Raw genomic sequence first — 16,847 nt, 5'->3', positions numbered from 1 at the left:
TTAGTAATTTTACCTTGTGAAAAAAACAGAACATTTAGCTTGAATACATCAAGTAGAACAAGTTTTTGAATGGTAATTGAATAGTAGAAAATTTTCAATGAATTTTAATTAACTTTATAAATGCACATAATATCAATTAAAGGACAAAAAAAGTATATATGCACTATAAACTCAATTACATTAATGCGCTACTTAAGAAAGGGATACCTTCTGAGAAAGGCACCGCAAGGCAATTTCCATGTTGTATGAACATCACATGGTGCAGTAACACAAACCGCAACAACTACAACATCACTAGGCAATACAATCTGTCAGACATGTGGCCTGTTATTGTTAAAATATCATTATGCAGTGCATGACTGTATTTGAAACAATGAAACCTAAAGGAACTAATCTAAAATGCTTACAGTGATGGTAACCTCTTCATGGTAACTTTAATATTAGTAATACTACCCACAAGATGACATGTGACTTAAAGAATCAAAAATACAATTATATTTTATATACGAATACTACAGTTACAGATACAGGTTTAAGATACTATAGATTTTGAAACTGGTCAAAATAACATAATTTTCTAAATAGCATCACAAATGTAACAGTTTATATAACCTTTTCCTTTAATTGCACTTGAGATCCTAACTAGTTCCGATATAATGTGTATTAATACAAAGCGTGATCTATAATTAATAGTATAACCTGACCAGATAAGTAGCCATTATCTATAGTGAATATTACCTTAGCCTTGTCTCTCATGGAACCTTTTCCAAGGATGGACATTTTTGTCAAGGTTTCTTCTTGTAAACGCTTCAGAGAATTGCCACGTGGACCCAAAAGTTTCCCCACAAAGTTGAACTAGGAAAAACAAACCAACCAACCAAATTTGTAACATTCATATTTTACAGCAGTTTGCCAATCTTGAACATTAGGAAACACTGTAGTATGCTATGCTTTACTCATTAATGACAAATATTTAAATTACTGCCACCGGCATTATACTGTGATGTAGTCTACAAATTATATAAAATGAAACTAAAAACTATAAAACTAAAAAAGACATACTTTATGCTAATCATTTACATGCTGCTGTATTTTCATAAGTTGTGAATGGAACTGATTTCCCAGAATTCTTGGTTCCTATCCTATGAATAGTGCGAGGACACTAATACAGTACAGATGAGGACAGCAACACCAGGTACACTGTAGCATGCACCAGATCACTCACCAGGGAAAACATGAGTCCCTGCACTTGGTCAGCACTTAGATGGGCTATCTGACCAATGAATGGACTGACCCAGATGAGTCCCAAGGAATTCAATGGCTGACAGAGACTCACAACAAAGTTCCTTCATCTCTTACAAAAGAATTAAATAGGTGAACGTTAGCCATTTATTTAACATACATGCCTGCACCCTCTTATTTCATACCCAGAGTAGAAATGAATTCACAGAGTATGGCTTTGTGGTTAAATTATCATAGTTTAGGGCTTTTTCTGTTTACTAGTTGAATGACCCTGGGAAAGTTACCTATCTTTGGAGTACTTCAGTTCCTTGGGCTGTGAAATAGGGTCAAACACAAGAACTATACTCTCAGGGATGTTCTGAGGATTAAGTGGGTCAATACAATATAAATAAATCACTTAGAACAATGCTTAGCACATAATAGATACTTAATAAATATATCTTAAATAAAAGCAGCATAAGTAGTAATTTCATAAAATTTTAAAAGGTTTACTATTATAATGAAGATAACTTTAGCTCCCGAATAGAACTCATCCTGTTTACCAAGAGGAAGCTGCTGTCTTTGGCAAGATTCTTGATTACAAGCTCACGCGTAGTTACTGCTTCTGCAGTGATCTATGCTGCTGCTGTGCTGTTGCTGTTTTTAAGAGAAAACTGTTCCCCAATTTATCTAACTGTGGCAATTTAAGTAATTTTCTTGAAATTAGTTAACATTTCAGAAAAATCAAAATGGTATTTCTTTTTCTTGCCCAGCTTTAATTTCATTGGTCTTCAACCACAAGTCAACTACACATTTTTAACCTTAATAAGTAATTACTTTTTGCTTTTTAAAATTTAAGTAATTTTCTTAAATATAAAAGGTATATTGACAGAGTTTAAAAGCCAAAAACTACTAAAAGGTAAATGGGGGGGGGGGCGGGTGTTAGTTACTTCTCTCATTGCTGGGACAAAATACCCAAAACCCAAAATTAAGGAGGAAACGTTTATGTAGCTCACAGTTTGTGGAGGTTTCAGTCCGTAATCAGCTGGCTCCAAGGCAGGGTGGCATGGCACAGGGCCAATACTTCAAGGCAGCAGAAGACAGCAAAAGCAGCAAGAGCACAAAAGGGGGAGAGAACACGTCTCTTTTCCTCCCTTATAAGTTAAGAGGGCTACCCGCCTCCAGGGCGGGTATATGTAGTGCTCACACAAACTCCATTCCTTCCTCTTGCACAGGATGGGGATGTTTACAAAGTAAGGACCCTGGCCTCCTGCTGAGTCACTTAGTTAAACTTCTAAACTTTTCAAATTGACACAATGTATCAACAATTACAGAGGTACCCCTGTCAACCCACCCACTCGTATCTTATGGTCCATTTTCTCTGCTTTAGTATTTGGGTACGGACCTTCTGAGCTGGATCTCCAAGTCTCTCTCTTACTCTTCCTGATTCTGTCCTACTTTCTAGAAGACAACTACATTTCTTATATATCTATTAATTCTTTCATTTCTGCTATCAAGTGTTTAATAATATGACCTTTTATATTTGTTCCTTTTGTGGCATTTTGTTTAGATTTTATGGAAACAACAGGATTTTATCATTCTGGAGATATTAATGGAAACATCCCCTCTCTGCCTGGGTGCTTACAGTACCTGCCTTGTCAAGGGCTTCCTCTGCCCCCATTTGTGAGATGATGCTTTCTATATCTTGGGCTGTCCTCAGATGACCGTTAACCCTCTGCTACTGGCACTTAAAAATGTGAGACCGGGGCTCCAAAATGCTGACTGTAATTCTGCTTTCACACATGGACTTGACAAACAGTAGGCTTCACTGTAAGCACAGAAGCCCAGAATTTTCATAGAGAGCTAATCAATATCACTGCCTATACATCTCCTTTCTCTTAATGAAGGCCTCTCCCAGTGGATCTCCTCTGATCTCCTACCTCTTAGGAGGAGTCAAAAGCCAAGCTGTCAGAATCCTGGGATGGAACTCATCACTATGCATTATGCATGTACACCTTCATTTAAAGGACGCATTTCCCTTATTCTTAGCATGAACCTCATCCTCACCCTCAGAAGTATCTATCTGCGTCTTAGAATTGAAGACTTCTCTTAGTTAGAATCTTTAGGAAACCACCTGTGCTACAGTGTGGAAGGGCAGAGGCCTGGTTTGATCAGATGGGGAGAACATGTGGAAGTCCAATAATCGCTCAAGGCTAACAGGAACTTTCAATGAAGTATCCCTATTTAGTTCCACTAACTGCACCCTCACAATAAGTGAAATCCAGAACTCCTGTGTCTGTTTAGGGTCTTCTGATACTAATGAGCAACATCTGATTGCATTCGTCTTGTCCAGCAAGCTCAGTGCGCTCCATTCTTGATTTTTGTGAGACATAACCATCCATCCACACATTGGGCACGTACCAAACTGTTGCTAACTTTTATCTTTTGTTGTCTCATTCTTTCTTTTGATTTTCACAGCTTTATATGTTTATTAATTCTTTTATATTACAGTGGGTTTCAAGGATAAAATAAAAATAAATTTCCAAGCTCAAATAGTCATATCTACATTGTGTATAAAACGGTCAAACACTTCCCAACTGGTAAAAACTAAGAGGCTTTAAAAACCAGCCAGTGTAAACACCTAATTTTATACTGAAGCAAATGAAATCTGGAGAGTGCTATGATTTATTCAAGGACAACTGATAAAGCATAGGATTCCGATTCAACTCACAGAAATCAATAAAATGTTATATCACATCAACAGAATGAAGAACAAAAATCATATAATCATCTCAATAGATGCAGAAAAGGCATTTGATAAAATTCAACATGCATCCATGATAAAAATAAAAACACTAAACACATTAGCTACAGAAGGATTGTACCTCAACATAATGAAGGCTGCATATCTAAGCTGACAGCTAATGTTACATTGGGCTGGGAAAAGCTGGAAGCTTTTCTTCTAAGATGCAGAACAAGACAAGGATGCTCACTCTCACTGATTTCATTCAACATAGTACTGGAAGTCCCTGCCAGAGCAATAAACAGGAGAAGGAAACGAAGGGCAAACAAACTGGAGAAGAGGGACTGAACTGTCACTGCAGATGACACGATGTTACATACAGAAAATTCCAAACATAACACCAGAAAATGATAAGAACTAATAATTTTAGCAAAGTTATAGGATATAAAATCAATGTACAAAAATGAATAGCATTGTTGTATGCCAATAGCCAACTGTCTGAAGTAGAAATCAACACAATCCCCCATTTACAATAGTTATAATGAATGAACGAATGCATGCCTAGGTATAAATTTCACCAAAGAGGTGAAAGAGTTCCAAAATGAAAACTATAACGCTGATGAAAAAAATTCAAGAAAACAACACAAAAAGTGTAAAGACAACCTGTTGTTACACTGTAAAAATCAATAATGTTAAATTGTTCATACTACTCAAAGTAATCTACACACTCACCACAATCCCTATGGAAATACCTTTCCTCTCACAATTAGGAAAAAAGAAATTATGGTATTTGTATGGAGCTACACACAACACCTCAAAGTATTATCTTTAAACTAAGAGAACAAAGTAGAAGGGGTGATATTACTTGATCCAGAAACCCCACTACTTGGTATATACACAAAGGAAGTCAGTAGTTGAGATATCTGCGTTCCCATTTCGTTGCAGCACTAGCACAAAAGCTAAGAATGGAAACAACCTAAATGTCCATCAATTGATAAATGGATAAAGAAAATGTGGTCCACGTACACAGAGGAATACCAGTCAACCATAAAAGAGAAGAAATGCTGTCATTTGCAACAACACAGAAGGAACTGTAAATCGTTATGCTAAGGGAAATAAGCCAGGTACAGAAAGACAAGTACCACATGACCTCACCTCTGATGTGCAGTATTAAAAAGTCGATCTCATAGTAGCTGGGGGTAGAATGGTGGTTTCCAGGACTGGGAAGAGTTGGGCGGAGAGGGCGGGGCCTTGTTGATCCTTAGAAACTAAGAGTTAGGCAGCAGTCATGTTGATATGTTATTGCACAGTGACGTAACTACAGAGCACAACTACACAATGCACATTTCAAAAGGTAGAAGACAGGAGTTTGAATATTTTTACCATAAAGTAAGTCTGTGAGGAGATAGGTATGTTTAATCCAATTTAAACATTATACAGGGCAGGGGTCTCACTCAGGAGCTGATCACTTGCCTGGCATGCTTGTGCCCCTGATTTCATCCCCAGGACCAAATAAACAAAAAGCCAAAAAAAAAAAAAAAAAATCACACAATGAACACATGTATCAAAACATTACATAGTGCCCCATAATATGCACACTTTTCACTTTTTTATGGATCAACAAATAAGTTTTCTGTAAGACAGCATCCAGTTGCAGTTTCATAAACTAATTTTCTTCTAGTTTAAGAAATCTGAGCCACTATCAAGGCATGATCATAAAAGCTTTGCTGGATAAAGTTATGTAACATGAGACTGAAGTGAGTAGGGGAACAGCAGGCCAACTGCAAAACAAATGATGAAACCCAATTGTTAAGGTTTATGTCTGTGTGTCCCCTCCAAAGCCTCATGCAACCACAGGGCAGGCTTTTAGAGTTTGATTAATATGGGTGTGAGAGCTGCACCCGCCCTGGGGTGGATAGTTTGTATATGTAAGGGAAAGGAAAACAGTGCTTGAGCCATTCCTCCCCCATTCCGCCCTGGTGTGTGCTTGTTGCTTAGCTGTGTGCTGCCGTCCTGAGCTGTAGCTCTCTGCCATGTGCCACTCTGCCTTGTAATCTGCCAAGTATGGACTGAAACCTCCACAAACTGTAAGCAAAATAAATGTTTCCTTCCTTCATTTTGGGCATCAGGTATTTTGTCCCAGCAGAGAGAAAAAAGTAACCAAGACAGAATTTGGTACTGGAGGAGTGGGGTCGTTGCTGTGACTATATCTGACCACATGGTTCAATGGCTTGTGGGGAATGTTTGGAAATGGCTTGTGGGGAATGTTTGGAAAGGTTTGGAGTTATCGCCTGAAAGAGAAGCGCTAGGACGCCTTCGGCTGTTCTGTTTGGGAGATTCTGGTCAGAGCTCAGAAGACCAGAAAGCTGATAGAAATCTTGCCGGTAAAGACCAGGTTTGGGAGGTTTCTGCTGGCAAGAAGGACCGCATTGGTTGTTGGACTCCAGATCATGTGTGCTATGGCTTGGCAGAAAGTTTGTCTGCATTTTGCTCATGTCCAGAGACTTTGCCTAAGATTGAGATTAAGGGTGGCAGCAGACTGATTAATCTGGCAAAAGAAATTTCAAGGCAGTCAAACGTTGGGGCAGTGGCATGGCTATTGTTGGGGGCTTTCAGCCAGATTTATGTTGAGAGTCAAGAGCAAAGAGCCCAGCAGGATGATTTAAAATGTGAGTTTGGCCAGAAAGGAAGCTCCAGTAATGCTGTGGACTACAAAGATAAGGCTGGAGATCTCTATTGCTGTGAAGGAACAGGATAATAGAAAAGATGGCCTGAGGGCATCACAAGAAGCAGCAAGTCTCCACCCTTTGCAGCCTCAAAACTGCAAAGGTGAAAGACCTTGCTTTGAGAAGAAAGCTGCTGAGCACCGTGTTCCAGAATGGCGGTGGCGGCCGCACCAAGTTCCAGAATGGCGGCAGCATAGAAAATCTGCTCCTCAGAATTGGATTCAGAGTGCCCAGCGATCCAGGCACTTGACGCCTGTGGCCAAGAGAGAGGAAAGCTTGGCTAAGGCTCCAGAAGGCAGCAGACCTTGGCATCATCCACATGGCCCTGGCTTTAAGTGCATGGATAATGCAAGAGTTCTGAGGTTAAAGAGGCTTCCACCCAGATTTCAGAAGGCCTGGGAGGCCAGGTAGTGTGCCCCTGAGAGGACAGTGTGTGAGGCTGTGAGTGTGAAGCAAAAGGTGCCCTTGAGACCTCAGAAGTTTAGAAAAGCCAGGACTGTGGATGATCTAAGGAAAACTTCATGGAGGGAGCAAAGCAGGCCTAAGAGAGAAGTTGTGGAAGCTGTAACCACCAGAAATGCCACAGGGGTGAACTCATGCAAGCCCTTTGGAGCTCACAATGTGCCACAAGTTGCTTCAGATGCTGCATGTGGAATTACAGGACATAACATTAGCCCTGCTGGATTTTGGACTTGCTTTGGTCCCAATGCTCTGTGTCCCCCTGTTTGTACCTTTTGGAATGGTACTGCTTATTTTGTGCCATTGAATGTTAGAAGTGTTTAACTTTTCATTTGCACAGGAGCTCGCAGCTAAGAGTTTGCCTTACATCTCGGAGGAGACTTGGGACTTGATTCTTCAGCAATGCTGAAACTGTTAGGACTTTGGCAACTCTTGCACATGGACTGAATGCTGTTTGTATGAAGGGATGGGCATGAGTCTTTGGGGGGCCAGGGGTGGAATGTTATGGTTTATGTCTGTGTGTCCCTTCCAAACCCTCATGTGACCACAGGGCAGGCTTTTAGAGTTTGATTAATATGAGTGTGAGAGCTGCACCCGCCCTGGGGTGGATAGTTTGCATATGTAAGGGAGAGGAAAAGAGTGCTTGGGCCATTCCTCCCCCATTCCGCCCTGATGTGTGCTTGTTGCTTAGCTGTGTGCTGCCACCCTGAGATGCAGCTTCTGCCATGTGCCACTCTGCCTTATAATCTGCCAAGTACGGACTGAAACCACAAACTGTAAGCGAAATAAACCTTTCCTTCCTTAATTTTGGGCGTCAGATATTTTGTCCCAGCAGCGAGAAAAAAGTAACCAAGACACCAATCAAGTACATTTCACTTGTTACTGTAATAAACCTTTCATAAGTGGGGGAAAAAAAGGGTTCTATGTAAAAAGGTAAAACATTTTACATGATTTTATATAACTTTAGGGTCTCTTTTTTCATTTAGTATTAGTGTTTTGTTCACAAATAGTACAAAAATGAACACTTTGAGAGTCAGAAACTCTCTAATCCTTTGTTCTTAACTCTGTTGAGCCATATTATACATCAGCCATCTCTTGTTCAATGAGCCCTCATGAGTCTCAGCTCTTCACAAAGGGATCATACTACCCATTGTGGGTGCCTGTTCTAAGAGCTGAATAAAAATGCATAAAAAATCACCTACAAAAGCTGTCAGTGGGTCATGTGTAGCTGATGTCAAATTATTGAAGACTGATGAATTGTGAACATTTATTATTTTATCTAAACAATATCCACCTTTAACTGAAACTGACTCCCCTGAATCTGCAAGGCTACATGACAGCCCACACACTGGAAGGACAAGAGTAGCCTAGGCCACTCAGGTGGGTCAAGGAATTCACGTGTAATTAGAAATCAGGGCCTCTGAGGTTCAGAACTAATTGTGTGGACACTGAATATCCTCAGCACGAAGTCACGCTAATGGCAATGTGCTTGGCTGCTTGGTCAGGTTCTTAAACTACAGATTGCATCACCTCCCTAGAGGGCATTTGAAAATATTTAGCAAGTTAGTTTAGTTGACAGAAAGACTGGGGTCACTGGGATTTAGTGTATACATTGACAAAGGCCTACAGTGTCACCCATCAGAAGTGGACAAGGCTGCCCTTCACAATGTCGTGGTCTGTACAAAATGACAACTGTGCCTCCGTTCAGAAATACTGCTAGAGAGAACTCACAGACGCGGGTTACTTTTTATAATAGGAAGCCTTCACTACCGTCTTGCTCTCTATTTTCAAATTCAGTTCCTTCAGGGAGTTTGTAAGATACCTTAATGCATTTTTTAAAAAAGATAAAAAATCCTTTAAGGTAGCTACAGTCAGTACTAACAACAAGAAAAAGCCTATGCAACATAGACAAACCAAGAACAAATTTTCGACTCTTTGGATGATGTAAACAGTAAATTCCCAAAATAGCACAATTCTCTCATTGGCCATGAGTCCTATACCCCCCCTGGGGGGTCCACTGAGAGTGGACCTCTGACGGAGTGTCACTGTGGTGTGCTCCCTCTGACCAGTGACGCGAACACAGCATCCCGTGCCCGTCTCCCTGTACTTATCACCACATGGCTTCTAACAGCCCTGAGATTTCAGGGTTATTGTGAAGATTAAGAGAGGAGATAACATGTAAAACCTGTGTCAGTGTCCAATTTTTCCTGAGTGTTATGCCCCTAAAAAGCAGGGATGATTAAGAAATACCCTCATACCCCCTTTTGTGCTCCCCAAAATAGCTTACCTCAAAGGACTGCTCATCCTCCAATGACTCAGATTATACCCACAGATGGTCACTTACTTGTTTATGACATTGTTTACAGCAAGGCCAGTCACAGAGCCTCCAGACTCCCATTCTTTGTCCCACAAAAAAAGATGATGTGTTTGCTCTCATTGATCAGTCAGAAAAAGCTCCATATCCTGTCTTGATTAAATACTACTTTGGCCTCTCCATCACCCAAGGCCCCAGAATTTAACACACTGAAACTGGAGCCCACAGAGAACCCCTCTGGGGAACTGGCTAAACTCAGGACAGAACACTCTGTCACTGTCCCATCCTGCCATCACTATCCATTTGACACGCCCACCCGGCCTCTTCCACTTCTCCCCTAAGAAAAATGCCCCTTTCTGCTGCCTTGCATGAAGCACCACACAGGTCTCATGGTCCCCCCACGGCTGTCAAGCTCTGCCCCCAACTGCAATAGTGCCTTTCTGCACCTCGGCAAAAATCTTTTCAAGTAAAGTATGTCCTTATTTAAGTTCAGGTTTGTTTTTATTTGACAACTACATCTTTAAGATAGTAAGAACTTCATAATTTCAACATTCATTTTTATATATAGTTTCATTTATCTAAGTAAATTCATTCCTCTATTAATCAATACATATTTGCTAATAATTATTTCATTTGTTCATTGAAGGTGAAAGTGTTATCATTTCTACGACCAATGATTTTCTCCAGATGCTATTTACTGTATTACATACACACATTACCAATATTAAAACTGTAAATGGAAAAACTGAACTGATTATGAAGATGAAAAACCAACATTAGGGAGTATATTTGAGTTTCACTACAAAACATATATATAAGCGACGTAATTATATTCGTCATTGGAAAAGAGCATACGCCTTTCTGAACTAGTTTTAATTGATCTAAACTATATTTGTGACTTGACACTGTTCCTTAGGGAACAATTACAGTTAAGCTGTCATTTCACAAACAACTAAATCTCAAGAACGTGTCATGGTCTCCATTAAATGGTCTCCCTTAATTGGGTATGCACCAAAAAAAATCGATTAGTGGAGCAAAGAGATCTTTTACTGGCTCTAACTCAACACTTGAAACTGAACTTGTAGGGGCTGGGGATTTAGCTCAGCGGCAAAAGCGCCTGCCTGGCAAGCGCAAGGTCGTGAGTTCGGTTCCCGGTACCGGAGAAAAACCAAAAAAAAAAAAAAAAAAAAAAAAAAAAAAAAAAAGAAACTGAACTTGCAATCCTTGGTCACTCCAACTTCATGTGTGTTCTTGCCAGTTCCACACGCTCGCAGGGGCAGCCCAACCTGCAGGGACTTGAGACTCAGCCTGCAAGAGGACAGGCCTCCCCGAGGGTACTGACCTGGTCAGCTGCATTCAATGTTTTATCTCCAACATATATGTGAGAGCATATTTAATAAATGTTCCATGAACTAACTTATAATTTAGGTCCCAACAATGTTACCTCCGAATTGTCTTTAAGCCTGTGCACATTCCTCCAGCTCTACTGCAACCACAAGCTTAAGCCTGTCCACAGCCTCCTCTCATGCAGGCCACTGTGGAGCCCCTTCTTTGCACCATTTCTACGTCCTCCTATCAGCAGAGAGGTCTTTTTGAAACATAATACTGACCATAGTACATCTCTGCATAGAATTCAACTACCCCAAAATGTCCAGTGCTGGCTGTGAAAGGGCCTCCCCCAGGTCATCCCACACTTCTAGCCTCACACGCCTGCTTCTGGCTCAGCTGTCTTCTATTTCTATCAGATTCTCAAAATCACCAGGCTCCAAGAACTGCCCACTGGCTCAGATTAAAAAGTTGGAAAGCAAGTTCCTCCCAACCATAACACAGTAATGAAGCAGGACAGAATGCAAATTACTGCTAAGCCTCAGGGTAAACACTAGCCCTAAATAACCCCAGGCACTGTGCCAGAGGAAACAGAACTCAAGCATTTGCCTATAGGGCAGGCTCTTATAACAACCTGAGGTCCAGGAAGCTCCTAAATTAGCAGGCTGACATCTTAAAGGGTTTTTCTACAGCAATTCCCCTGCCACTTGGGTGCTTACAGGGCAGGGCAAGGAGAATGCCTGAGCCTCCTTCCCGGGGCGGGGGGCGGGGGGGAGGGAGTGGTGGGCAAGAGGAATTCAGGGACCACTAAACTCTGCCCAGCCCCGCCCACATCCACCTTGTGTTCCTCCTTAACAAAAGCCTTAAAATGCAGAAGGATGGGCATTAACAAATTCAACAAAATGCATACTTAAGTCAGCACCCAGACCTCAGTGTTACTACTGATAACACTGGGAATAAGTTCTAGGTCCTGAGTGATAAAAAAAAAAAACACTCTATTGTGCTGAGCTCTATTGTGCTGAGCTTTGCATTTCAGCGGTGGGAGCAGATGAGAAACAAGTAAAACACACATGCAGACGATAATATTTCCTGATAGAGACAGAAAGCAACCTACAGAAAGCAGGGCCTTTGCTGAACAGGTGAGCAAATTCAAGCCAGGCTAACCTCTGTGACAGCTGGGCATGAGCTGTCTCCTGTGCAGGGACCTAGGCACCAGGATTTCACGCAAGGTGAAGGGAAGGGCAAATGGCCCATCCATTAAGGAGCCTCTGAAACATGAAACAGCTAGCAGGGATGGAGAGGAGGGACTCAGGCGATGACAGTGAGAGACACGAACAGGCCAGATAGATCCCGTTGAGTTGCACCATTACATCCTCAAAGGCAAGATTTAGTATACAGATGCCATCTGGGTGCTTTCATTTTCTCTTTGCATTTTGGTCACTGTTTAAATTTTCCATATTAATATGAATTCACTCTTTTACCGATGATAAAAATTCAATGAATAAAAAACAAAATCCACTGCATAAGTTCACGTGTAGCTAATCCCTTCTTTCACAGTTCCTTCCTGCCCAACAAGCACAGCCAACATTGCCAGGCATCTCCTGATACTCACAACTCCAAACCTACTTTCTCCTCCTCTGCATCTTTCTTAAGGATCATGCTATATTTTAAGACGCTTCTTTTCACATTGGTTTCTCAAGACCAGGAAATATAATTTATTCAACTTTCCAGTCTTCACATCTCAGTCCCTTTCTTCATTCTTAATATATACCTGGGACACAGTAATACTCAAAAAAGTATAATGAAACAACAATGAATCAATGAACTTTGGATCAATGACCCTAATGTCCTGTCTACTGTTGCTTTGAGAAAGCCATAGCTGTTCCAGTAACGTCAAAAAACATATAAGCATTCCTTATAAAAGAAGAGAAAAAGTACTTCAAAATATACAAATCGGTGCTGGGGATTTCGCTCAGTGGCACAGTGCCTGCCTGGCAAGTGCGAGGTCATGAGTTCGATTCCCAGTACTGGAAAACAAACAAACAAAACAAAATATACAAATCATAAAATTCCAGTCACTGGGGTATAGAGTAGTAGGGACAGAATGCTTGCCTAGCCTGTGCAAGGCCCCGGTACCACAAAACAAAACAAAAGCAAAAACACAAAGGTCCTTTCAATGGTAGAATTCTCCCACCAAGACAAAAACATCAAAGTGTCATAATTTTTCCTGACTATGACACACACTTTTTCAATGTTACGTTTGTATTAATGTACTTCATAATGTCATAGCCAAAATCAAATCCTATGGGATAAATCTCCCATTTGCTGAATTCCCTTTGGTCCCTTATGGTCCCTTCCCTTTTACCCTAACCTGCTAACCCGAACAACCCAGCATACAGGCAACATTTACCTATTAATAGACTGATTAAAAAAAGCAGCACCTAAAAACCAGCTCCCAAGAAATTCAACATACTTTGAGGTATGAGCATAAATAGGTAATAAGTAGTAGAATATAAGACTCAAATAATGATACCATCTGAAGAAAAATAGCAACTTGTTTTCCATCCTCACACAATGCAATACACTTCTGTGTCCAAGACGGGGAGATTTCTTGCCCCCAACGAACAGTTCTCCAGCAATCACCAACAGATGCCCTGTGATTCAAGGGAATTCTGACACTATCTACCTGGACACAGGGTCACACAGGTGCCAAGCTTCAGTTCATGGCCTGTGCTTTTGACCAACTGGTTCTAAATCGGGGTTCCCAGGATTACCTCCTAGGCTTCGACTAACTTTCTGGCTTGGAACACAATGATAAGCTGTATTATTTTTACTCATTTATTAAAGGACATAGATGAACACTCAGAAAAGGTACCCAGAGTAAAATGTGTGGGAGGAAGCATAGTTTGTGTGGCCCTCACTGGCACCGCAAAGTGTTGAACCATCCGGAAATGCTGCGCCTATTGGGATTTTATGGTGGCTTCACTACTTCAGTGTAATTGGCCAATGGTGATTAGACCAAAGTTCAGGTACTTTCCTCTCCCAGGTCACATTAAGAACCATAGTCCCAACCTTTTAATCATTTTGTTGGTTCCCCTGCTAAATTACTCCTTCCCTGCCAAAATTACCCCGGAGGTCCTTCCAGCCACCAGTAAAATTACCACTTTGGAGCATCTAAGGGTTTTAGAAGCTGAGTTCCAAACACTAGAACTAAAGAGCAAGTAATTCTTATTTTTTTTCCTCTCTTTTATTCGCCATACTAGGGAATGAACTGAGGATCTTCATACTAAACTAATGGTAGTCATTTTTAATTTATGACACAGGGTCTTACTAACTTGCCAAATTTCCCGGGCTGGGTTTGAACTTGTGATCCTCGGGCCTCAGCCTCCCAGAGTGCTAGCATTACAGGCAGGCACGACCATCCCTGGCTCAAATATTTATTCCTTATATTAAATCACTTCATCACATGCCCTCAGCTATGGCTTGAATGTGCCCTCAAAATTCTTATATTGAAATTTAATCACCAATGTCACATTATTAAGAAGAGGGGGATCTAGGAGGTGATTAAGTCATGAGGATGGACAGGAACCTATATAAACGGGTTTGAGGGATGACCGCATTCTCTTCTACTCTTCTGCTTGTGGGACACAGTATCTGCCCATCCAGAGGAAAGGGCAGATCAAAGCACTCAATGCATCATCCCAGACACGGAATGGGGCCTGCACTAGGCACCAAACCCTTTGGCACCTTGATCCTGGACTTTCCAGCCTTCAGGACTATGAGAAAGTAAATTTACATTTTTATAAATGTCCCAGCATCAAGTATTTAGCAGGAGAAACAGACTGAGACACCCTCTATTATTTACACAACTGAAACTGGCAGATTCTGCACTAAAGTGACCCAAGGGTAACTGAAGTTCTCATACAGAATTTGCATTCGAGTTAAAACTTTTTGACTCAATACACATATAAATATGCAATGTGGTAATACTAAGCTTGCTTAAAGATACTGAAATCTTTTTCAGGACCTTGCATATGTTATATTCCAGAAAAACAGTGAATCTCTGTTTTCTTTTTTTTTTCTTTTCCGGTACCCGGAACCAAACTCACGACCTTGCGCTTGCCAGGCAGGCGCTGTGCCGCTGAGCTAAATCCCCAGCCCCTCTCTGTTTTCAAAGATCAGATCAAAGCCACATATTTTCCACAAATAAAATAAAATTTTCTCATTTGACTTGGCAATGAGAAAATTAGGAGTGGAAGAATTCCACTGCAATATTATCTATCTACTGCTGCATAACTAACAATCCAAAAACTTAATAGTCTTCAGCAATAGCCATTTTAATTTATTTGCTCACAATCTAGAAAGCTGGGCAATGCAGGGTTGCTGCAGTACAGCACACAAGGCTGGGAAACTCCCAAAGTAAAGATGTCATTCATGCTCAAGGTTCTGGAGGCTGGAAGTCAAGGTGAGGCAGGCTCATCAGAACAGGGCCACCTGCTGCATGGCAACAGAGCTGAGGAGGGGACGGGCAACAAGTAGTAGCATGTGGAAGACACAAAACACAAGGGACAATCCCACTTTTTAACAACCAATTCTCTTGGTGACTAATCCAGTCCCTGAGAGTAAGAACTCAAACACTCACTCCTCATAACAACCTCATCATCTCTTGCAGGTCCCACCTCCCAACACCACCCCAGAGGCACCAAAATTTCAACATGCGCTGGGACGTGGTTGCATGTGCCTGGGGTTCCAGCTACTCAGCAAGCTGAAGTAGGAGGATCACTTGAGCCCACGAGTCTGTGACCATTTTGGGCAACATAGTAAAACCCTGTATTTAAATAAACTTAAAATTCAATGTGAGTCTCTGAGGGGACAGATCACTGAAATAGGTCAGGGAGTGTACAGTGAAGCTCATTTTTGTTCTATTGCAACAGCCATAAGGCAGTTTGTTCTGCTGGCTCCTAAGTCAGGGGTGGCTGCCAACTGGGACCATGGCTCTCACAGGTTTCACTGATTGTGCTCCAGTGTATCTTGGACTTCCTCTTAAAAAGGTAGCGTCATGGGTTTTGGTGGGTGTTTGGTTCTGAGATCAGTACTACAGAAGCTATTTGTCAGGCCTCCAGAAAACTCCAGCCTGGGGCCGCATTGCATCAGTTCTGTTGCATACTACCAAATCCCGACAGCTGCAAGGTATGAATGGATTCAAGGGCAAAGGACTGCACAAAGCACGCACGCATGGAGATGCAGTGATGGGCACAAGACAGAACTATCAACCTTTCACAGATGTAACTGATAAGCCAATCACTTATCAAAACTTTAAATTTTAACAGCCCCAAACATGTCGCTTTCTTCTAAGACCTTGGTGTCTACCTGCCTGCCTACAACAGCGTGTAGTTTACAGTAGGTAAGGGATGCTGCATGCATATGAAAGAGTGAGCAGCCAAAGTCAATGCCCCAAATGCATCAATCACTACCCACAATGTTAACTAGAGCAAAGCCAGAAGATATCACACAGGCACAGATGGGACGGAGCAGAGTTCTGGTACACAGGTCCTAACTGGCCAACAGTATCTTGTAATTGATAAAATCTGTTTATTTAAAAAGCTTAAAAAGACATTTGAGAACAACTGTAAAATACTAGGGACTGCATTAGATCAGCAATGTAAATACATTTCTCTTGAGGTGGGGCTAAAGTAGGATGTTAAAAACAGAAGACAGGGTTTAAGTAATTTTAACAAATTTAATTTGTTAATTAATTTGTGATGCATAGTAGTATGAAGTATGCATTGCAAATTAATTAAAGAGCTACAAAACAGTGAGAAAGGAAGAAAGCCAGCAGGGAGCACATTTTCAGCATGTCCTTTGGTGATGTCAAGCTTAAACGTCCCTTTGGGCTATTACTGCAAATGTCCCCATGTCCAAAGTTAAACAAGACAAAATCCCACTGGCCCCTCCCCTTCAGTGTGTGTGTGTGTGTGTGTGTGTGTGTGTGTGTGTGTAAATGCATTTATCTACAGAAAAATTCTACACTCATTCTATCACTAGTTGAGGCATTATC

At 41.2% G+C, this 16,847-nt stretch overlaps 1 protein-coding gene across 1 annotated transcript in view; it reads right to left on the bottom strand.

Moving 5' to 3' along the window:
- The window catches only part of Khdrbs3 (KH domain containing, RNA binding, signal transduction associated 3), a gene marked incomplete at its 5' end in the record, with an annotated part of 175,155 nt that overhangs the window by 94,833 nt on the left and 63,475 nt on the right, over window positions 1-16,847 (bottom strand). The window contains 1 exon segment of the mRNA XM_005398044.2: window positions 739-855. Coding sequence (XP_005398101.2) covers window positions 739-855 — 117 coding nt within the window.

The sequence above is a fragment of the Chinchilla lanigera genome, unplaced genomic scaffold (genome assembly GCF_000276665.1).
Source record: "Chinchilla lanigera isolate Chin_1 unplaced genomic scaffold, ChiLan1.0 scaffold00060, whole genome shotgun sequence".
NCBI classification, from domain to species: Eukaryota; Metazoa; Chordata; class Mammalia; order Rodentia; family Chinchillidae; genus Chinchilla; species Chinchilla lanigera.
The sequence above is the reverse complement of the archived record's forward strand: the minus strand, read 5'-3'. Positions and strand labels throughout refer to the sequence as shown.